The 22,990-nt window shown below is 49.2% G+C and overlaps 1 protein-coding gene and 1 long non-coding RNA gene across 2 annotated transcripts; both read right to left on the bottom strand.

Moving 5' to 3' along the window:
* Positions 1–5,334: 5,334 nt before the first annotated feature.
* LOC139828854 (uncharacterized) lies at positions 5,335–16,460 on the bottom strand. The gene is made up of 3 exons (XR_011740902.1): positions 16,196–16,460; positions 15,047–16,012; positions 5,335–6,278 (listed from the first exon to the last, which is right to left on the bottom strand). It is a non-coding gene; the product is annotated as an uncharacterized lncRNA (long non-coding RNA).
* Positions 16,461–16,664: 204 nt separating this feature from the next.
* On the bottom strand, positions 16,665–19,957 carry ZIC3 (Zic family member 3). Its single transcript, XM_065846685.2, has 3 exons — positions 18,864–19,957; positions 18,062–18,225; positions 16,665–17,576 (listed from the first exon to the last, which is right to left on the bottom strand). The coding sequence occupies exons 1-3, from the start codon at positions 19,906–19,908 to the stop codon at positions 17,394–17,396; spliced, it is 1,392 nt and encodes a 463-aa protein (XP_065702757.1). The 5' UTR covers positions 19,909–19,957; the 3' UTR covers positions 16,665–17,393.
* Between the last annotated feature and the right edge of the window lie 3,033 nt (positions 19,958–22,990).

The following is a 22,990-nucleotide window of genomic DNA, read 5'->3' as shown; positions in this document are numbered from 1 at the left end:
CCATCTCTTGTGCCAGCAGAGAGAAGGTGAAGCCAGATTCACCCCCTGCTGTAACACCATTTGGAGATATTCACGCCAGTTGAATCCAACCTCAATGGAGTTAGAGAGTAAATGACTTTGACCCACAATTTTGTTTCCCACAAAATACAACCAAGACCATCAACGTATGGATATTTCTTAAGGAAGTGATTTTCTGAGAACAATAGTGAACTTGAAGAGATTGACAATGCCTCTCCAGCAGTTTGGCTAGTAGAATGAGGTTATCAAGTTGTCCCGGGTGGGGAAGAAGTTAACTCTAATCAATTTTTGAATTGCCAGAAAACTATTAATTTAGTATCTAATCAGATCATTGTGTTTTTACTCATTCATGCTCAGTTCATCAAGAAAAGAAGTTCATTAATCTGAAGAACTAGGCATAAAATGTATATATTGACTACTCTGCTTTATTGCCAAAGCCTACTGTATTGTACTTCAGTTTTATGTGTATTATAATAAAAAGCATCTGTGAATTCTCATATATTAAAACAGTTGTGCATCCGTGTGGTTTGAGTTAATGCTTTATAAAACATAGTCTCCACATGATGCCATCTGAAAATAGAATCTGCCTATGATAAAATTTTAACTCTTGAGATGTGGTATAACAGCATTTTTTGATAAAAAGGAATTAATTATTGGAAAAGGGACTTTAGCCATGTGCTCAGGAAATATTAAAAACAAACAAACAAGAAACACCTTCTTGGGAGGCAAAGATCAATTCATTGCCATACAAAACAATCTCACCTCTACCCAGGAGAAGAAAGACTTTAGACGCTAGAGCACGCGGAAAAAATTGTGAGTCCCAGACAGGTTGAAAGGCTAGAGTGAATTCATCAATAATTACTCCTTGCATCTTACCCAAGTAGGGAAAAAATATTTCAGTCCAGGTACAGGTTAACATTATTGTACAGTTGCATGGGAATACTACACACTGGGAAACTGGAAACTTGCTATTGGCAAACGGCAGAATTAATCTCTGTATTCTTCGTATATAATGAAGTCTGCAGTTACGGGAGGATTGTGAAACAAACATTTGTTCCCATTTAACTGAATTTATTTGTCAACAGTAAATATCAGCAGCAGAGATAAGTATAATATCCAGTGTGTATTTTTCGGGACACCATCAGAGAGCAAGACCTCCTATAAACAATGAAAACAAGATGAAGGTAAATGAAGCTCTAAATATTTGTGCAATGTAACATCCACACTACTTAGGTGCTGAAGAATAGTGCTCATGTCAAATGGTGGGTATGATTTTAACCATTTGTATTTCATACTTTTTAGACTAGCTCTGTGTACATCGAGGATGTGCTAATGCAAGAAGCGGTATGTGTACAATGTCATATAAATAGAAGTGATACACCATCTTCATTTGCCTCACTGGTAACAGGTGCCACCATCTCTAGCCTGCACCAAAGGTCAGATGCAGCTTTCTTAGAAATACTGAGCTGTATTATGCTAACAAATGCAAATGTGTTTTCTGCTAAGGGAAAATCAAAGTCACAATATGGCCTATTGTTAGAACAAATTACCCAGTCCATTAATTACAGAAAAAAATACCCCCCACTATATACACATACTAAGTAACCTGTTGTTTCAATATGGCCAAAATGAATGATGATGTAAAAACAGCGGTGTAACTTTCCTGGATCTCCAGAAGTGTAACCAGGATGCTTTTGGCCCATTTGTCTAAGGAGAGCAGCACTCTTAGGTGACTGATTTTTAGTGACAATTCCTAAGTAGTTGTCATATTCTGAAGTTACTCACCCTGCCCTCCAGGGACAAGAGGCCAGCTTGAATTAATATATGTATTCAAGCAGTGGGAGCCCGACTCTGTTGTCCTCCTGCCCTGGGGTACAGAACCAGTCCAGTGTCAAATCACCTTCTTGATGAGTTTGTTTGGTTGTAGCACCTAGACATTGTAGTCATGGATGTCCTTGAGTCAGGTCTCTGTTTCTCGACTCTCTTTGTGTGTAAAACAAAAAAATCCTGCAACAAAGGACCAGAACCTGGAGCTTCCCTTTCCCATGAGTGACACTTGGGCTTCTGAGTCCACATTGGATCACACTCTGAGGCTCCAGAAGTATTTAGAAGTACCACATTAATGAACTTCTTAGCAATCCAGCCATCACACAGTTATAGAAACTGCAGTTCCTGGTGACGTTGTGTCAAAGCTTCACTTTGTTTCAAGTGAGTCAAAATGACACTTAGCCATACAAAACACAGTCACCTTCAGAACATTTCTGAGTAGTCCCAAAATAAATAGCTCAGGCCATGCATCCTTTGTTTCCAATAGGTAGAATTCATTATTCCACCCAAAAAGCTGCTAAAAGGAACCCGAAGTTTTGTATGGAAAGAGCAGTACAGAAAGTGGATTACAACCATTAGAAGAATGAGGACCTAATGAAAAATAAGTGTGTGGTTCCCCCTGTGACAAGATTTGAGATCTCCAGCAAAACCTGGAAATGCTTCTGCTTACCTCTGCTGCATAATATGTCCCCCGAAACATGTTCCTCTTTTGACCAAATGGGAAGTTTTTACTCCTAAACAAATTTAGGGCTGTATCTAATGACACAGCCAAGCAAGCTCAGTACTCCACCTTCCACAGGGCACTTAGAGCAGCAGACAAACATATTAGCAATATGTCTGCAGGAAGAGGCACAGACAGAAGCTGCCCCTCAGACAAGATTACTAGCTGAGACTCAGCACCGTGCTACATTAACTCTTCCTGACCAAGGCTGTCCTAGTTTAACCAGCTCAGAGTAAACCACAGGACATGGGCCTTTCTCCACATTCTCCTGAGCCAGTACCTAATGGAGACTGCAGTCCATATGAGATCTGCATTCACAGGACCTGAGCTTCCTATGCGGCTACAGGGAAGCGATTACCTCCACCTGATGATTCCCAGCTAGGCTCACACTAGAAAGTCACATGATGAAAACAAGCCACAGAATATATCCGATGGTTCTGATGGTGTTGCCCTTTGCAGCCTTTCTGGTTGAATCCTGCTCTTATGGTTTGCTGCTCAGAATCAGGATACAAATGACTTCTGGGTGTGTATTTCAACCATCCAATTGCTATCACTATGTGGGGGGATTCACTGTTCACAGAGCATTGTGATGCAGTGAGTTTGGAGACCTGCATCACAGCACACTGCATCATACCTGAGCAGTGCAGATAAGCTCCATCAAATACCTGGTTTTGTCTTGGTTAATACCTCTATTCAGCAAAGCAGGGGGCATCAGGAGGATTTAAGCATATACATAAAACTAAGAATACATCTAAGAGCTTTACTGAATACGTCTCTTGCAGCCTTGTGATAATAATGTATGTATCTTTGCAGAAACAAAATGTTAATGAGTATTCGTCAGAATCCTTTTTGCTTCACATTAAAAATACTCTTTGTGCAAGTGTTCCCAGGAGAACAAGGAAGAGAAGATGGAGATTTCACAGCTCTCTGAAGGCTTTTATACCGCATTCATCGTATTTTGTCCAACTCAATAGCAGCTTCTGCTGCAACCACAAGTATACGTCACCATCACCACCACCCCCTAAAAAGGCAGATATGGATTCACACTAAAAATTACTGTGATGAAGACAAACTTGGCTTAATATCATCATGTAAAAGAAGGACAGAAAAGACTGAGTGGAGGCTGTAAAAGAAAAGCAGTGTATGATCGGAAGTATAGGCACAGAAAAGGAGCAGAAAGCCAAACTGGTTTAAATAAGCTCAATGACAATGTCAGACAGAGATTGCTTTTGGAAGAGGGCTGCCTGAAAGAGTCTAGAAGTGGGAACAATAACTGATCCTTGATGTTTTGATCACTGCAGTGTCCAGGGGCTGGTGCACCTTCTTGGTGAAGACATAGAATTGCATCAAAGTCACTGCTCTTGCAAGCAGACAATCTGCATGTCCCAAATTTTGACTAACCACCTGATTCGAAAGCAGTGAGACTCCAGATCTGTGACATGATGACTGAAGTTGAAAACACTGAAGCCAAAGAAAGCCTACATCTGGACTTCAGGCTCGTGCTCACATTTTAACAAGTTTCAATGCAAATCTGAGGCCATTTGGTGTCCTTGACTCCACTGAGTCAAGTTTTACTAGATAGTCAGTAGTGTGACACCATCCCTCGGCACGCAGCCACATCCTGGGGCTTTTCAGCTCTTCTCAGACATTTGGGTCCCATAAAAAGTGACGTTTGTTAGCTCTGGCTGTCGAGGCTCCCTGGGGAATGCCCTCCACCACCCTTCCCACATTGGGCACCCTGCCCTTTCCAGCTCCCACAGCCACCTTTCACCACACAGAAAGTCAACAGGCCTTGAATTTCAGGCTTTGGGCTTGAATTAATGGCCACAACTTCCTACTAATTCTTCTACGTCACTTGGGGAAATGCACCACCAGAACAATCACTTCCCCAAATATTCCAAGGGCTTTGCAGCATCTCCTGACGGGCACTAAAAACGGGAATGTTTGAAAGGCAAACTGTGCCCTCGGAAAGAGTGGCCGCTTTGCTGTGATAATGCCGTGCAGGCAGCATTTCTCCACACAGCCTTTCATGTAGTCCCCGTGGTGAAGCAGGACACAGATTCCCATTATTAGCATCTGTCCAAAGTACAAAATACAAATTATTGCCTGATAATAATTATTAACTAGGAGAATACTTTGTACTCTAAGATTTTTGTTTACAATCTTGCATTGCAAAAAGATTTTGAATAATCTCCCAGCCAAAGGAGCAGAGACACAGGTACTAATGTGGCACCAAAAAATTCTCGTTTGAACCAGGCACAGTTCAGATCCTAAGGGCTGTCACCGTGTCACAGTGCAAGCAAAGCCACCAGCCCACGTTGTACATATCTGCTTTTCAAACACAAGGAGTCCTGGCAGTTTGAGTGCAGCCACCACAGAAAGGATTTAGCAGCACTCGTGTTTGCTGTTCCCATCACTCCCCGAAGTGGGGGCTCAGACTTCCAAGGCCTGTCTCCTAACAGCGGGATCACTGTGCCCTCTCAAGCCCTCCCCACCCCTCCCTCGATGCCCTAAACTGACTGATGGAATTAGATTTGTGGAGTGAACTCAGCTGCTTTTGATCTCTATTCAAGGTACCATCAAGGGATCTTAATAGGTAGTATCTTAGCAAACGCTTTAAGGCCTGAAACCGTCATTAAAGAAACTCCTGATTCTCACACTTGTCTGAAAGAATAGAGGAGCAAGCTGGCTTCAAATACCAGTTGACAGATGGGAAGACATATGGACTATAGGATTGCTGATCTAAAGAGTCAGAGCCATGGTCAGGCTGAGGAAACATACATCTTTATTTTGATGTTGACCTCAAAGGGAAGAGGTCTGAGTCAACAAAAAGGGGAAAGGGCAGAAAATATCACAAGTCTGAGGCCAGGATTGCTTTGAACTTGAGGACACATACACTAAACGGTACCAAGTTGACAAAAAGGCTTCCTGACACTCCGTGTCTACAAATTTAACAGTCTGACCCATATAGCCGCTTGATGCATTTTCAGTAACGAGCCGAGTGAGGATCAGTAACGCTGATGCAATCTCCTGTGGCACCAAAGAAGTTTGTCATTTCTTCCAGCGCCAGCTATTCACAGAGCCCCAGCACAAAGCGAGGGAGGCACATGGGAGCACTTTGGGTTAAAGCCCCTGTGATCCTTCTGCCAGTCTTTGGAGGGGCTACAAAGTACAGGTTCACCCCGTGACACACACCGGTGGATACTTGCAGGCTGTTTCTTCTTGAGTCCTGTATTTGTTTCTGTACTGGCTCTGTATGGAAAAACGTAGGAACCCATCCCAACTCATTAACATTGCACATAGCATTTTCTATAAAACTACCCCTGGGACACGTAACTGTATTCCTTTCCAGCACTGAAAAAGTGCTCAGGATAAAGTTTAGACATTTGGAGCCTTCTGCTGAATTTAAATGGCTGTGCAAGGAATCCATGAAACAAATGAAGGCATAGATATCCTATTGTTTCCACAGAAAAAAGCAGGGCCTTTTAGTTCACTGTCTTTCTTCATGTCGTCTTTTTATCACAAGTGTGCACTGATGAAACTACTTTAATGCAGTCTGTTCCAAGAGATTAAATTGAATGTCTGTGTAGAGTTTCAGGGCTCAGCAGCATAGCATGGCAGCTTCGTTTCACATCTCCGGGACACTGGGCAGGCATAAAAATAATTGCAGACTCAGAAACGATCAAGGAATGTATCCCGTCTGCAACAGATGCTGTATTAAAAGGAAAGACAAAAGCCAAAGTGCATAATGAATTTAAAAAGATTTCTTTATCAAACATGTCATTTGTTTGAAGGACTGAATTGCTGGCATCAGATGTGGCAGATCAGCTTGTTACCAAAGTGAAACATGAGGACAGCTACGCAACGGCAATTGATGAGTCAATTGAAATCACTGATGTTGCTCAAATGCGCATCTTCATTTAATATGTCGATGGTCAGAAGTTAACCAAAGACCTGCTGTTTTTGTCACCACAGAAGCAAACCAAAGGCTACAAAATATGGTGCGCTAGCACTGAACCACACAAGCCCTAATGCACTTAATGGGAGCTGACGCTCCAACTACAGTTGTCTGTGAAAAATAATTTCTGACATACCCCCAACAACTAAACTCAGGCTCAGGAGCATCAGTGCCTTGTCCATCAAACTATTCTCTGAGCTGCTTAAAAAGCACAGTATTAAAATGGCATTAGATTACCCAGAAACACAGTCGTCTGTCTAAGGCTGACACCTATTCCTTGTGCTGATTATTTCAGCTTTCTCTTTAAGGGGATGTTGTCGAAGGGAACAGTTTGCTAAGTACTCAGGTAGAAATACAAATAATGCTTGGTAAAAATATTTTCAGAACACTTCATCCCTCCGAAACTAAAACAAATCAAAGGGGAAAAAAACAAACAACTTTCTTCCATCCTTCCTAACAATTTCTAGGTTACCTGTGCAGAAATTCTTCGTCTTGGTACAATAAGCCTAAATAAGCTGGTTGAAAAGTCTTTACAAGGTTGAATTTTCATACTTTAGAAACCCAGAGTGAGAAACCATCAAGGGTGACTTTATACAAGCCAATTTTCAACAGAAGCACCCAGCTGGATTTTTCACTCGAGGAAACAGCAAACTGACCAAGAGAGTGTAAAATCTCTCAGGGTCTTTGGGACATATTTTGAAGGTTTTACTGCAGAGAGGCAATTCTCCTCTGAGCTTGGTAAATAAGCCCCTGGCTAAACTTGCTGGGAATGCACAGGCAGATTTAACTAGGCAGGAGAGGCTTTCCAAGCGGTTTGCTCTACAGGCTGCGCTGCTACAGCTTTTCTCTGCCCTGAGATTTCCACCTCCCCTGCTGACAGAGGCAGAGTGGGGTGGGAGATGAGCAGCCTGGGGGTCCCATTGGCAGGGGAAGTCTCTCAGTGTCTAATGAGACAGAGAGAAGGCCCCATGCCCCAGCCCACGACCAGCGTGCAGCCTCCATCCAGCTGCAGCACGCAGCCTAGTAAACGCTCTGGGATTTGTTAAAAACGAGGCTTTTCTAATACGCTGAAGATGACAGACCAAGTTGTCATATGTTAAAATGGTGCGTACATTCCTTCCTCCAAGTAACCAATAATGGGACAAAAATCCCTGCCAACTCCAGTCTCTCCCTCCTGCCAAGGATTGTTTGAGCTCGGCTCATCCCGAGTGCCCCCATTGGGATCCAGATATAGATTAACACAGTTTTGAAATGCACAAGGGCCACAATCATGCAAGGCTTGATCCAACCCAGACTGGAGTCCGGGGAAAGGTCTGCATTGACGTAAGCGGATAGAGAGCAGCACCATCTCGCCTGCTGCTGAGAAACTAACCCAAGCTGTGGCCTCTGAGAATGGAGGGGAGTGTGGGGGAGCAGGAGGGCAACAACAGCTCCCTGAGGGTCCCTCTGGTCCCGAGCCCGGTGAGCACAAAGCTGACTACAAGAAGGCAGCCTGCTCCTTCCCACTCGTAGCTTAGGTCTGTGGCCACATCCCACAGACCCGGCAGGGGACCAGTGCCCAAACCAGCGATGCCCAAACACCACACCCAGCTGATAACCATGCACAGCTTTATCGTGGGAGCCAAAACTTGTGTAGCATGGAGAGTACCTCACCCTGAGCACCACACGCTGCTTCCCACAGGGTAAATCCCATGCACGCCTCCAGAGACTCACACACTTTTGTGGGGCTCTGCCTGAACAGCGTGCAAATGCAAAAGGCTCAGCTGGGTGTATTGACACACAGCGACAAGGAGCAGCTCCTCGCTGCTGCACCAGCCTGGCCTCTTTTCACTCCCCTACTCCTCCTTCGCCAACCCACATCTCTTTTGTTCCTCCTTTCCTCATTCCCATGTTTTTGTGCTGCCTTCCCAGGCATCCCCTGCTTTACTCAACAGCCTGTCCTTCCACACTCATCTCAAAGTTTACTTCTCTGCCACCATTTCTTTGGGATTTGCTGCAGTCACAGGAGCAAGAATCAAAATGAGGAAATACCAGCCTTGGGGCCCTTTCCCTTTTACAGTCTCTGGTACTGGTACAGCGCTAGTAGGAGACTGTACCAAGCCGAGGGGGACAGCATTCATGCATGCGCTAGCCCCCAGCTTGGGGCCTTCTACTCTATCACAGCAATAAAAAAACTGCCCATTCAAGTCCTTTGTCTTAAAAGATTTCCATCCTGGCTACAGCAGGCGCAGATTTATTGGTGGGAGCAACTGCAGGAGGAATAGTAAACAGCAGGCGCGTGCGTGCCTATGTGCCAGCACACGGTGCCTCTACCAAGCGCGGCAGAAACTCGTGACAGTCGAGATTAAATATGTGACTAATATAAAATGGGTTTCCTGGTGCATTAAAAAAATAATAATAAAAATAAAATAATTTGGCATCTTCTTTCGTGACACACGCGGTGCAGACAGAGCATTGTGGGGATGCACTGATGGGGGAGAACCGAGGGCGAGAGAGACAGCTGACTACACTGGATCTGCAGAATCAGACACCTGCCTTATTATGAACAGGGATGCACAGCGTGGCCTCTGCTCACGCAAGATAATTGCACAACCCACATCCACTGCTGCCCACTACCACCGTATTCTAAAGGCGCTGCCTCACACCCACCACGAGAGCCCGGCCAAGGGGCAGACCCCAGGCTTCCCACCCCAAACTTCCTCCTGCAGCCTCCCAGCCCTTCCATGGCGGCACACAGAACGCTTCAACACTTGTTGACACTTCAAAATAATACGTTAATAATGATAAAATCAGCAGCCACATCTTTCGTTGACTTCTGTAGGAATTTTGCTGGAGAAAGGGTGGTAGGACATGACTTCCAGCACGCTGAGTGACATCTTATACTTTCCAAACCATCCTTATATTTTTCATAACAACTAGCAAGCAAGTTGCTGACAGAAGCAGGATGGTTCCCTGTTTGTTAGGCAAGAATACTTTGCAATTCAGTAGAATACCAAATTTGGTAGAATGCCTTCCACTTTGGTAGAAGATATTACAAACAACTGTGCATTTTAACACGTTTTCGCATTACACATCATTCATTCTGGGGAAGGGGTGGTGATCATTTTCTGCAGACAGCTGGTAATACTTCCAAGAATGAAAATGTTCATCCAAAGATAATGAAAACCAGATATTTAGTAACATTTTCATTTTGCATGTTTAAATATTTATAACTATGTTCATAAAACCACACATTTGCTCTTCTAATGCTATAGTGATTGTGTTTATGAAACGCAGTATTTCTCCAATGCCCCTTCCTTGCGTCAGCTTCTCTGCCGGGCGCGATTTACTCGTGCTGCGGCACTGCCGGCTTGATTTTATATAAAAGACTGTCCGAGATTAAGAACAGAAAATTAGTGAGAAGAAGAAAACATATTTTCAGGACATTAATGTTTCACTGATGCATATGTGATTTTGAACTTTGTAGGGGGCATTTATGCTGGTTTAATTCTTTCATGGCAATTTATTGTCAATCTGGAAGGAAACTATTTCTTAATCTACAGTAAAACAATGAAATCTAGAAATATAAGTGTGATAAAACTCAGGTGCTGATCTAAATTATCGTTCTCTCTAGAACATTTTTTTCCCCCAGCTTGGATGAAAATTAAATTACAACAAATAATTTTGCTTTAATACTGCTCAAGTTTGTGTTATAAATTTCTAAAAAGCTGATTAAGTGGCCACAGCCTGCAATTGGGAGTATTAGATTTAGCAGGCCCAGATGTCCTCTGATTACAGACATCACCATACAGCTTATGCGGTCTGTTCTGGCATATTAAAGCCTGCCCGCAAGGCCAGGCTTGCAGAGCTCAGCCCTACAGCTCGGGACCCAGCGCAGGTCTCGCTGAAATCACTCACAGGATTCCATGGGCCCAGGGCGTCCTTCATCAAATCATAATTTTTAAAATTCCCTGTGCAAACTTGTAATTTCAAAAAAAAAAAAAGAACTAATGGCTACACAGGTTTTGCTTGTTTTAATTTTCTTTTTATGTTTTTAAACACCTCCAACCTGAGATTTTTGAAAAGGAACTCTTCTGAAATCAAGTCCTCAGCAACATTAAATGGGCACCAACAGAATGGTTTTATTTTAATCTGGGCCCAGTGTCCTCCCAAAGGTACAGGGAGTATCTTCAAGGCGCAGTTTCAACTCCTTTGGTCCCCTGCCTGCCTTCGCCATCTGCAGCAGCAAAGAACGAAAAGGAAACAGAAAGGAGCAGATTGCAATGCCACGCTGGTATCTCATTTTAAAAACTAAAATAGTATATGCAAAGTCATTAAAGTGAATCACTCTACTTACTGCATTATTTTAAAATACTTCTGCAGGCCAAGATTAAAAATTAAATATATATTTTACTGCTGCGGTGTTGCCAGTTCTTACAATATTATCAATAGCTTCATTTTAAAAAACATAAGTCAAGCTCCAGAATCAGGCAATTGCATGAAAACACGAGCTCCACTTTAATACACAGGGATACGCTCCTTTGGCCTTAAAAAAAAAAAAAAAAAGAGAGAAAAAATAAAATTACAAAATCTGGCCAGTGAGGTCCATAGGAGAAAAATGAAAAAAAGAATACAAATATTTCCACTTTGTTTTTCTTTCTGAATCTTGTCAAATTAAGCAAGTCCATTTCAGGGGTGCCCAGCACATGATTTTTAAATATTTGTGATTTATAGTTTCAGGAAGTTCCTGCGGCATCTTCTTTCTAGTGAAAATAAATCTTACAGGAAAATGAGTTTTCTGGGGAACATCTGACTCTCTCAGCACCAGGAGCCCTTCGACCAGCGAGCGATCAGAGTGCGGGCCTTGCAAACCCTGCATGCATCACAGGAACTTCAATCACATCATCTACTGCACAAAGATTTTTCTCTTAAATACAGTATTTGAATCCAAATTCGAATTTTTCCTATAGTTAAGACTGAGTTCCTCTCACCAATCTCAACACAAGTTTTGCTTTTTACTTAAGGTTATGAATAATTACTGAGAAGCTTAAGTCCATGGATTTATCAGGGTGCTAACGGCAAACAAAAGAAATGTTTATTTTCAGTAAGAACACGGTGAAGTGATGGAAACCCTAAATTCAACTGCATTCTACTAACACGGGAAAAAAAGGAAAAAAGCTAACAGAAAGAACAGCATCATCATCTTGCAGTAAAAGAATTATGCTATGCAAACTACAGAAAGTGGCAAAAACACTTAAAAAAACCCATTGCACTGGAATAATATCTTAGTGAAAGTGAGGAGAAATTTAAAGAAGAAATAAATAAGTAGGTAATTGTATTTAAAGCAAACACTGTATTCACTGCCTCTCCAGCCTTTCTGGCTGTAGCCTTGTTTTCCAAAGTGCTTATTCTCTGTGGCACACAAATGTAGCAAGCCCACGGCTAGGAGCAACCAAAATCCTGACGTTTTCTACCCTGCTGTGACCCTGCCAGCTAAAGGCCACGTCCCAGCCTGGGAATGAAACACAACAACTCATTTCTGCTCCAAACCCCCTCTCCACCCCGCACTTGCCTGGGCACAGCCCCCTGCACAGCCTGCAGAGCAAAATACCGGGTTCTTTACCCCCCCATCCATATCAAACCTTACCAACATTCCACTTCTTCCTGCCCACAGACCAGTTTCTGCCCAAACATCCGAGATGCTGGAAGCCAGATAGGGTACAGCCCCTCCGAAAGCTTCGGGATCTCTACCCGGCCCCTTGTTCCGCCGTGACAAGTCCCCAAAAAAACTCAGTCTAAGAGCCATTTTGTATCTCTGGGACTATCAAAGCCCCAAACCGGGATTATGCGACACTCTGAAAAAGGACGAAACCATGGGAATAGCCCTATTCTGCACATATCCTTTACACTGCTCGGCCATTAAGCCTCTCCCAGCTTCCCCGGGCGCTTCCCAGCCGGCAGCACCGCCGGTGACTTTTCCCCTCTCTGAGTTTCCCGGCTGTCCCAGGACAGGGGACCATGCCCAGCACAGGAATGAATCCACAGCCCGAAGGCTGGGTCTCCCTCGGAAGGAACTTCACATATCACACATTCAACCATTTCAAAGTCAAGCTCTGGCAATTTCAAAGCTGCCACTATTGAACGAGTTGCCAAAACAAAAACCTTTTTTTTTTTTTTCCCCAGCCCTTTTTATTGAAGTTTCTTTTCACAAAAACAGATTAAATGGAGAAACATTACCAATGTGTTAGCTAAAAGAAAACCTACACAGCACACAGCCTGCTTTACTGAGAATAAAAATTAGCATCTTAATATTAAAATATATCTGTGACTCCTCAGACAACTGCCTCCTCTGGTTTCTGCAGAGAGTTTTTCCAAGGCTACTACAGAACAGATGTCTATAAAGCCATCCTAAACCGTTTCCTATCTACTCTGCAGGGCAGGTCCTTGCTTTGCCATTCTCACTCACCAGTGGAAGCTCTTACACAAGCATTTTTACTGCCTTGCAAGACATAGATCGTATTTTAATCCATATAAATGGCATAGCAAGGTTAACCAAATGGATGTGCAGGTTAATCAGTACAATACAAATAATTTCCTTCTGCATACTCTACAATAAAATCCGATTTCTGCAAAGAAGGTAAAGCTTTCTCTAGTTTTGCCTCTCCAAAACAAGAGTGCACCTCTGCAGAGGTATTTTCCATGTAGTTTGGTCGTATTAACAGTATAAATAACAGGAACGGTTTATCAAACAGTCATGAAAGTTAGGCTCAGCTCAGCTAAAAGAGATGGTGTTAGTGTGTGGTGCTTTTAATGTGGGAACATTATATTAAAAAAAAAAAATAAGGTAAACACCATACTACACCCTATCCACTGCTTTGGAGCTTTACAGAGTTACTATAGGAACTTAATTCCTGGAGCTGTAACACCAAGACACTTGAACAGAACCTGATCCAATGCCTTCAGGTCTCTGCCTTCACACTGTGTGCAACCCCTCGCTGCTAATGGCATGCACAAAGCTTGGAAAAAAATATATTATTTTGATAGGATTACACCAGACACAGAGACAGATATGCAAAAACAATGACACCAAAGGCATCGAGATATTCATGGCTCATAAAGCATGGTAGAGAAGGAATGGCTTTAGCTCATCACCTGTCTCTGCTTAGCACAATGAATCAACATTACCCCTTTCAGAAAACCATCCCAAGTTCTGTTTATTTGGGGACAAATCCACCTAATCCTGCTCATACAAGCAAGCACAGCAACTTCAAGGGAGCTACTAGTCTGGGAGAGGATGTCAGAATACGGCCCCTTTTTGTGAACAGTCCTGGGACTCTTCTGGGGTGCGACACAAGATCCATTATTAATGACATACTAAAAGCTGAGCTAACATGGCACCTGCTCTGCCAGCACTGTCCCGCCCTGGACGGCTCTGTCGCGCTTTCATCCGAGCTGTGAGCACAGGGAATGCCCACGAGTCCCTGCTGCCAGGCCCTGGCATTGAAAATCATGACTTGTCTCACCCCAACTCACAAAACCAGCCTCAGAAATCTGGGAAAAAGGCACAATCTTTCCTGCTCGAGGAATCTCCGCATCTCCCTGCAATGGACGACAACAAGGAACAGAGCCTTTCTGCTTCTTGTTACCGAAAACCCCTTCTTATTTGTCCATGAGACCTGAGGACTCAGCAGCAGGGTGAGATAGCTCCTCCCTGGCCTTTGCTTCTGAGGTTTGGGGTCAGCAGCAGCCAACGGGGCAGGGGCACAGCACGGACGGCAGCACCCACCAACACCACGTGCCCTGTTTGGGGGGACACAGCCCTCCTGCCCCACCTCACAGTGCTGGTGCTGACCCCTCTGCTTAGCAAGCATTTCACAGCAAACAGGTCCCCAGCCCTTTTTGCATCCATCATGCATCCCATACCATACACACACCCCTGACTTGCCCCTGCCCACGCATGCCCCATTTTGAGGCAGAGAAGGGACTGCAGAGTGGCACCTCAGTGGGGTGCAGACAACAGTTTGCTCCCCCCTTCCCTATACTGGGTGCTAGCCCTGGCTGGATAGGGAGACCTTAGGGTAGGGGACCAGCTGGCTACACAGGGGAAGTCAAATGATCCAGGATGCTGCTTTCAAGTCCTTGGTATAAACATATCTGGGGCCATGCTGTAAGCTCAAGGAAGAAACTCTAGGGACAGACGGATGGCTGGTACACCTGCAGGGCCCGAAGGCCTCGGGAACCAGCCAGAGCCGCTTCAGGACTGGGAAGGGGCCCCGCATCCAGTCCCTGGGGGTGCTGTTCCTCCAGGGCCCAGAGCTGCTGCATCCTCCCAGCCACACTCAGACAGGGCTCCCCAAGCTGAACAACCCCGTCCACAGCAGAGCCCCCCCACTTTGGGACGGTGTTTTGGGAACCGACAGCAGCAGACATCCCCGCGGCACCCGTTCCGGGGCGCTCCACCGCGCAGCCCTGCGCCCCCACAGTGCCCTGTGGACCCCGCTCCTCCCCGGTTCCGAGCAAAGCAGTAACGAAACCGAGCCTACCGGCATGTTTCCAAGCCCGGCGCAGTCCAGAACGACACAGACATGACCCGGGTGGGTGTCCAAGGAAAACCTGACGGCCCCTGGTGGCTCTGCTCCTCCTCACCCGCTGCAGTGCGGGGCGGCCCCTCTCATCCCCCGTGAAGGGCCCGGGCCAGCAGTGCTCCGCGTCCAGCCCCCGGGGTCGGCTCTGTGCACAGTGAGAGAAAGACTTCACAGCATAAAAGAAGGAGAGATCCATATCTTACAGGGGGTACCTCGAAGTTAATTTTAAGGGGCCGGACTGGGCAGGGAGGAGCAGGAAACCTGCCTGCACTGGGCTCAGGTTATTTTTTTTTTCCACACACAGCTCCAGAGGCCACCATCCATCTTCCACCCATCTTTTCCTGCCAATAACCTTTTTCTTATTTTTTTTCTTTTTTTTGAGGGAGAGGAGGGTAACAGGGTTGAGTTCTTTAAAGTAATTTTTAAAGCACACAAGGTTTCGCGGGCTGCTTGCCCAAGCAGACCCTGCAGCAAGTTGGAAGGGACAGCCTACACCATCCTCCCGCGGTGACCCACGTCAAGTTCAAGATGGGACCGTCTAGGGTCTCTCTCGGTAAGTGGAGGTGCAGAGCCCGTGATGCAGGTCCCTGCCTCCCCCCAGAGCTGGGTTTAAACTGCGGTAAAGTCCCTGCGCTCCGGGAGAGGACGAGGCCGAGGAGCCGTACGCCCGGGCTGGCCACGCTGGAGGGAGTATCGGTCGCCCTCTGCCAGGACCGGAGGCTGTCTGCATCCCCGCCGGAGCTCCGGCCGGCCCGCCGGGACCACCAGCGTCTCCCGGCAGCCACAGCCACAGCGGTTTGCCGAGGAGAGGGTTTCCTCTGGCTCCCGGAGGCTCCTGGGTGGTGCCGGAGGAGAAGTTTCTCGGTTGAGATGTCTCTGCTCGACCCGTTTACTTTCCTGAGGACAGGGAGGCTTTTCTGCATCCTAGTCAGAAGAAAGAGAGAAAAAAACAAATGATAACGGAGAAAATCCGGCACACCGCGGATTCACCCCGGGGTCCCCCCGGCAAGCAGGCTGCCGGTGGGGCCGGTCCTTCACGGCTAGCGCGGCCCCCGCACCCCGCGACGTATACGGGGTCGGCGGGCGCTGCGCCGGCACGGGACTCACCGTCGGGGATCCCTCGTCGAGGCGGCCCCGCTGCCTTCGGCGCTCTTCTCCCTCGGCCGCGCCGCTCCCCGGGCTCCGTGCGCTCGGGAACGTGGCGGGCAAGCGAAGCCGTTGGGCGGCGGAGGGCGGGGACAAAGGGACAGGAGAAAAAGCAGCGGCGAGGAGGAGGCTTTACCCGGCACCGCCAGCCCGAAAACAACGGCCCGGCCGCGGCGGCAGCGCCGAACCGGGGCCCGCGGCGGCACTCGCGGCGGCACCCGCGGCTGCCCCCGTCCCCCGGAGAGGTCAGACCCGGCTCTTTCCAAAACAATAAACTTTTAATGCTAAAGCAGTTATAACCAAAAGCTGTACAGAGTTGGATTTTTTTGTTGTTTGTATTTTTTTTTTGTTAGAAAACAATTTTTTCTCCCCCATAAATATTGTTCAATTCCCGGCACTTCGTATCAATAATTAAATTACGAACGATAAATATGGCATCATGGATATGTATTTACAAAAAAAGTTATTACAAAAAGGCAACTGTTATACTAAACGTCACAATCTGGGTAGAATAAACACCACATCCTCATCCTGAAAAATACTGACCGACCCCATCAGACGAGAATACATTCACAAGTGTAATGCTTGGAGAGAGAGAAGGAGAAAGAGGAGAAGAGCAGAGAAAGAAGCAGCAGGAGAGCTAGAGAGGAAAGTTCAAGACATAACAGGACTTTGGCACGGTTTAAGACTGTAAGTTTAAACAATCACCGCTAAGGCGAAGGAGAATTTTCATCCTCATGTCAACATCCCACCGAAAGAAGGAAAACCAGAACAAATTAAAAATAATTAAAAAAAGTCGGGAGTCGGAGGAAGAGGAAGAGGGACTCGGGCAGGGAGGAAAAAAAAAAAAATATCAAAGAAACAACTGCAACTGCAAAAAAAAATGACAACAACAACGACAAAAAAGAAATCCAATCCTGAGAAAAGGACATGGCTAGTCCAGCGTCTGGGCTTGCAAAAAATAGTAATAATTATAATATAATAATAAAAGACCCCCCCACTCCAGATCCTGGCAGTTAACTAGGTGTAGCCCTATGCGGTTGTTGGTGTGAAAACTCCATTTCCGTGGGAGAAAGCTGCTGTTGGCTTGGTTTGTCCTTTTTTTTTTCCCTTGTTCCCCACACATTTGGTCCAGTCTCTGGCCGGGCACCAGCTGCCTTTACACATACCACTCATTAAAATTGGGGGGCAGTCCAGGGTTGTGGCCGGGGTTACTCTGAAGGGCGGCCGGCGGCGTTTTAGTGGAGTCCTTACTGCCAGCAGAGCCCACCGCAGGGGGGGTAGAGGACTCGTACCCCGAACTGGCTGCAGGGGAAGAGTCTGATCCCTGGGATTCGTGCACCTAAAACCAAGAGACAGAGATGGGAGCGAGCCTGGGGTCCTCGCCACCCCGCTGAGCTGAGTTGGGATGCTCCCCCGTGCAGCAGGGACACTGGAGTCCAGTGGCTCGGCCTCTGCCCAGCCACTCTGAGCACCAGTAGCAAACGCCTGCCTCAGCTCCTGGCCACTTTGCTGCAGCATCCCGCCACGTGGGGCTAAAGCCACAGGCCAGGTTGCATTTGCACGGCCCTCCAGCACTGACCAACACTTTGGGAACCGGGCAGCGGTTGCACCAGTGGGAGCACAAAAAGAAACTACGCCATTTCCTCGGGTTGTGCTCCAGCCACGGCTTAAACACCGGGGACAGCTTGGGCCATGCCAGGACCGTGGAGCTCTGTGGCAGGCACTGCTCAGCTCTGCCCTGCCCTGGGGAAGCGAGCCCTGAGCACACCAGTGACTGAGCATCCCTGCTCAGGAAGGAAAGGGCTGGGGCGCAGGGGTGATTACCTTCATGTGTTTCCTAAGTGAGCTGGGGTGTGTGTAGGATTTGTCGCACACCTTGCAGATGTAGGGCTTGTCCGAGGTGTGGACGTGCATGTGTTTCTTCCTGTCACTGCTGTTTGCGAAGCGCCTGTCGCAGCCCTCAAACTCGCACTTGAAGGGCTTCTCACCTGTGAAATTTAGAGAGGGTGAAGGAGGGCCTTTCCCTTCTCCATCCCCACCTGCTTCCTTCCAGGACAGCCTCTGCCCCTCTCACCCCACCTTGGGGATGCACAAGCATCCCAAAAAATGAAGAAGGGGAAGATGAACAGCCGGGTTTGTTACATGTTGGAAAAATTCGGGTCAGCCTTTGTTACTTTTAATTCGTCTCCCGCCAGACCCACACCGTGCTCCAGCGGGAACGGCGGCTGGAGCGAGCCTGGGGAGGGAGAAGACCCGAGATAAATTCAATGGATCAGACAGTTTTACAAGACATATTCAAGGATACAAGACAAAATGCGTTTGCTTTCTGCCTTCCCTGTCTATTCCCTCCACCAGTGCAGGAGCTGAAGGGAAGACGGGGCTGCAAATAAAAATACTTTGACAAAAGTATCGCTGATTTAATTAGGAGACATGCCAATCAGGCCTAAAAATAAAATAAAAAGGAGCGGAAATCACCGAAAATGAGATTTCATTAGCATTTCAGTGGTTCGCTCCGCAGAGGCGCGCAGCGGGCCAAGAGCCGCGGCAGCGCCGCGCACCCGCCCGCGCATCCCCGCAGAGACCCGCGGGAGTCCTGTGTCTCGGGGTGAGGGGGCGCGGGTCTTACCTGTGTGCGTTCGCTTGTGAATCTTGAGGTTCTCGGAGCGGGCAAAGATCTTGCCGCAGCCCGGGAAGGGGCAGGGGAAGGGCTTCTCCCCCGTGTGCACCCGAATGTGGTTCACCAGTTTGTATTTCGCCTTGAAGGACTTGCCTTCCCGCGGACATTCGTCCCAGTAGCAGATATGGTTGTTCTGCTCCGGACCCCCGACGTGCTCCATGGTGACATGGGTCACCAGTTCGTGCATGGTGCTGAAAGTCCTGTCGCAGCTCTTCTTGGGCCGGCTGAGCTGGCTCTCGTCGAGCCACTTGCAGGACAATTCTTGCTTGATGGGCTGGCGCATGTACCGAAAGAAAGCCCCGGGGCCGTGGTGGTGATGGTGGTGGTGATGGGCCGCCACGTTCATGCCCATATTCATGTTCATGTGGTTGTAGTTGTGGAACTGGGCGCCGGCGTAAGGGTCCGTGCGGGGGCTGGAGACGGCCCGGTAGGGATCCGGCCGCCCGAAGAGGTCCCCGCGCAGCCCCAGGTGCATCTGCCCGTTGTCCACATGCCCGTTGGGGGACGTGTGGGTCGGGCTCTGCTCGTGGAGCCCCGGGAAGAGCAGGTAGCCCGGGGTGTCCGGTATGCCGCCGGGGCCGTGCAAGCCGCCGGGCGAGCCGCCGAAAAGCCCGTGTTGCGCCGTACCGGAGGCGGCGTCCGCAATGCCGGAGCCTCGGTTGCGAAAGAGAAAGTCGCGGGTGGAGTTGAAGGCGGCGGCCCCGCCGTAGGAGGGCACCTGGCCGGCGTGGTGGTGGTGATGGTGGTGGTGGCCCAGGGCGCTGGCGTAGCCCGGTGCCTGCGGCGTGAACGCCGAGCTCTGCCCGGCGGCGAGGTCGTGCGGGGCCGCGTTCAGCTTGAAGGCGGCGGCGGCGTGCGAGGAGTCCCCGAAGGGGCCCAGCCCCATGCCAGCGGCGGCGGCGTCGCGGCCCGGCATCTCGTGGTGGCGGGGTGCCGCGAAGCCGCCCACTCCGAGCGCCGGGAACTGCGGCCCTCCGTCCAGCAGCATCGTCATGGGCGCGGGGCCGTCGGCGCGGCGGCAGCCTGGCTCCCCCCCCTCCTCCCGCCCGCCCCCAAAAAAGTACAAAACCACCACAAAACGCAACCCCCCGCCCCCCCGCTGCGGGCAGGCGCGGCCCCCGGCCGCGGGCGGGCAGCGAGGCGAACACCCCCCGTCCGACACAAAAACAACAAAAAAAAAAACAGCCCCAAAAAAGCCACCCGCCCCCAGAGGCGCCCGCCCCCCGCGCCGGGCCGGGCAGGGCGGCGCAGCAGGGCGAGGCGCAGCGCGGCCGCGCTCCCGCTCGGCGCCGTCGGGGCACTGACGGGGCGCCCGCCCGCGCCTCGCACATAAACCAACTCCGGGGCCAGGCCGCGCCGCGCCAATGGGGAGCCGCCGGCCGCCGTGTCACCTGACCCGCCGCCCGCCGTCCCATTGGCGGCGACGAGCTTGATTGGCACGCGCCCCGCGCCGCCGGGGACGCTGATTGGGCGCGGGCACCTCGCAGGTAAAAGTGTGTGTAGGGGTGGGGGTGACAGGGACACATACGGGACGGGACGGGGGGAGCGGCCGGGAGTTTCCCGGACTGGGTGCCGCCGGGGCCCCAGCGAGCCGAGGGGCACGCAGCACCCTCAGGGGCTCGCACGGTGCGTGTCCCTGTGTCCCGTTGCGTGGCCGTGCGCGGCGCCCCCGCTTCCATCACCATCCTCGCCGTGTCCCGCTGTGCCGTGACCCCCCCCCACGCCGCTCAGGACGCCCTGGGCGACGCGGGTGGAAGCGTAAAGCCCCTGTAAAGCCGCCGCGCTGCTGCAAAAATAAAAACCCGTTAAAACCCAAATCGGCGCCTTTGAAGTGGATTTTCTATTAATTTTAATTTTTAATTTAATTTTTATTTTTACTGACTAAACAGGAGGGCAGAATGCTCCCGAGTCGAGCGAGGAGATTCCGTTCCTACCCGCCGCCCTGCGCAGTTTGCTCGGGCCGGGGCGAACTTCGCCGACCCGAGTTCAGCCGCCTCTTTCCTCTCTCGCTCCCCGCGGGGAGGGCGGTGGGGGCAGCGCCAGGCGGCGGGGGGGTCGCATCCCGCTCTGCGGGCAGGGGCTCCGTCCCCTCCCTCCCCGCCGGCCCGCAGAGCACGGCTAAGCAGCGCTAGGCACGGAGGCTCCTGCGCCGTATTTTTCGTACACTCGTTTGTCTTTTTTCCCCCCTCTTCGTCTATTTCTTTCTTTTCTTTTTTTTTTCTTTTAAATTTTATTTTGCAAAGGCAACATTCAGCCTTGGAATAATTATCAGTTGCAGACAGAGCTATAAATCCACTTATTTTCTGTTCTGGAAAGCATTTGCAAAGAACTATGGGGAGCAAGAGTGGAAATAAAAGACAGAAAGAAAGATGGCTGTAATTCTAATATCCTGAGATTTGCTGAGCCCCCAAGTCTGGCTATTGGGCAGGTCTCAGGCTCGCCGCCGGCTCTCTGCAGGAAACGTAAAATCTGATCAAGTTCAGAGACGCATTGAGAGCCCGCTTCAAGCAGCGCTTTATAACCGCGGCCCTTTCACATCGTTCCCCCCAGCCAGCCCCGAGAAAGACTTCGCATTCTTTATTTTAGGTTTTGCAGGGAGGGAAGGAAAAAAAAAAAAGAAAGAAAGAAAAAAAAGAAAAGGGAAAAAAAAGCCACCACCGATATAAAATCTCCCCGAGAGGTAGCACCGGTGCCCGTCAAACACTCAAATTTCCCAGGCCACGGTCGCCAAGAACAGTTCCAAAGTTAGAAGGTGAGTCCCTCGCTGCCGTTAGTGCACGATCGCAAACAGAACGACACTAGGCGGGAGCTGGGGGGGGGCCCACGGGGGACCCACCCAGGGGGTCGGGGACGCTTTCTCTGTGCCCCCGCGCTACGCCCCGCGGCTCTTGCGCGGGACGAGGGGTCCAACAGGATTGTAATCCTCTCTGCGGTGCGGCCGGGAGCGAGGAAGCTGGGGCTAGACTGAGGACACCCGGGCACCGACCTGCGGGCCCCGGGGCCGCGCTCCCCACCTACGCTGGTTCGTGACGGCTCTACCTGCCTGTCTCCGGAGGGCCGCGGCGGGGTAATTAATTACCTCCCGCACGCGTTGGGTTTTATCGGCAACAACCCCCTCCCTAAAAAAAAAAAAAAAAAAAAAAAAAAAAGAGGCATAATTCAATTAGCCCGTCAGCTGAGCGCCGGGGAGGGCAGCGCCTCTGAAGTCGCCGACCTGGAGCGACCGAGGGCGACTGACCCCTGCTTGTGCAGGAGGCCTCACGTGTAGCCGGGCGCATTGTCTGTCCTTAATGGGATGCGCCGGGGCCGGGCCGGTAGCGGCGGCGGCGGGAGCCGGCAGCGAGTGGGCGCCTCGCCACGCTGCCCGCCCAGGTGCCCAACGCTGCGGCTGCCCCGGCCGAGGGGGCGTGAAAGGGGCTTGAGAAACCCTCCAGCCAGAGGAGATAGAGCTAGTGTGGCTGTACGGGCAGAGAAGCTCGTAAAAATAAATAAACAAATAAATAAATAGGGTTTTTTTGGTCTGGAAAAATCCTTGCGCGGCGGCGGTAGTGCAGGGCTTTGGGAAAAGCATCCCGGGGAGCTAAGGGGGGGTAAAAAGAAGCGATCGTAGCTTTGGACGAAGCCTCATCATTTCGGGGAGGGTTTGGCGGTTTTGCAGCAAGCGGCGCCCGTAGCCTTGCCATGCCGCAGTGTACTTGCGGATCGGGCTACATCAATTAACCTATAAATCTTTTTTATACGTTTCCCGTTTCTACTCTGCCAACTTTGCCTGGCTGTGTGCGCCCAGCAATATCCGCACGGGTGTACAGGTACTGTTTACACCCGATCGTTTCCTGACTGGAATTTGCAAGTTCGGGGACCAAAAATGGCATAGAATGCGTTCATTTTTTTTAAAGGGCATTGTTAGCATGGCCTATGAATTTTTCCCCACCCCGTGCTTTCGTAATTAAAAAAAAATAACATATTTTGTACGTATTTTACCACTTCAGTAAATTCCATTTTATTCAGCGCTATTTCTGGCCAATCCGCATTTATTTTCCAGAGGCGGGGGAGCATCGCATTTCTCTCCTTTAAAA

Source organism: Patagioenas fasciata, chromosome 11 (genome assembly GCF_037038585.1).
Source record: "Patagioenas fasciata isolate bPatFas1 chromosome 11, bPatFas1.hap1, whole genome shotgun sequence".
Classification (NCBI taxonomy): Eukaryota; Metazoa; Chordata; class Aves; order Columbiformes; family Columbidae; genus Patagioenas; species Patagioenas fasciata.
The sequence above is the reverse complement of the archived record's forward strand: the minus strand, read 5'-3'. Positions and strand labels throughout refer to the sequence as shown.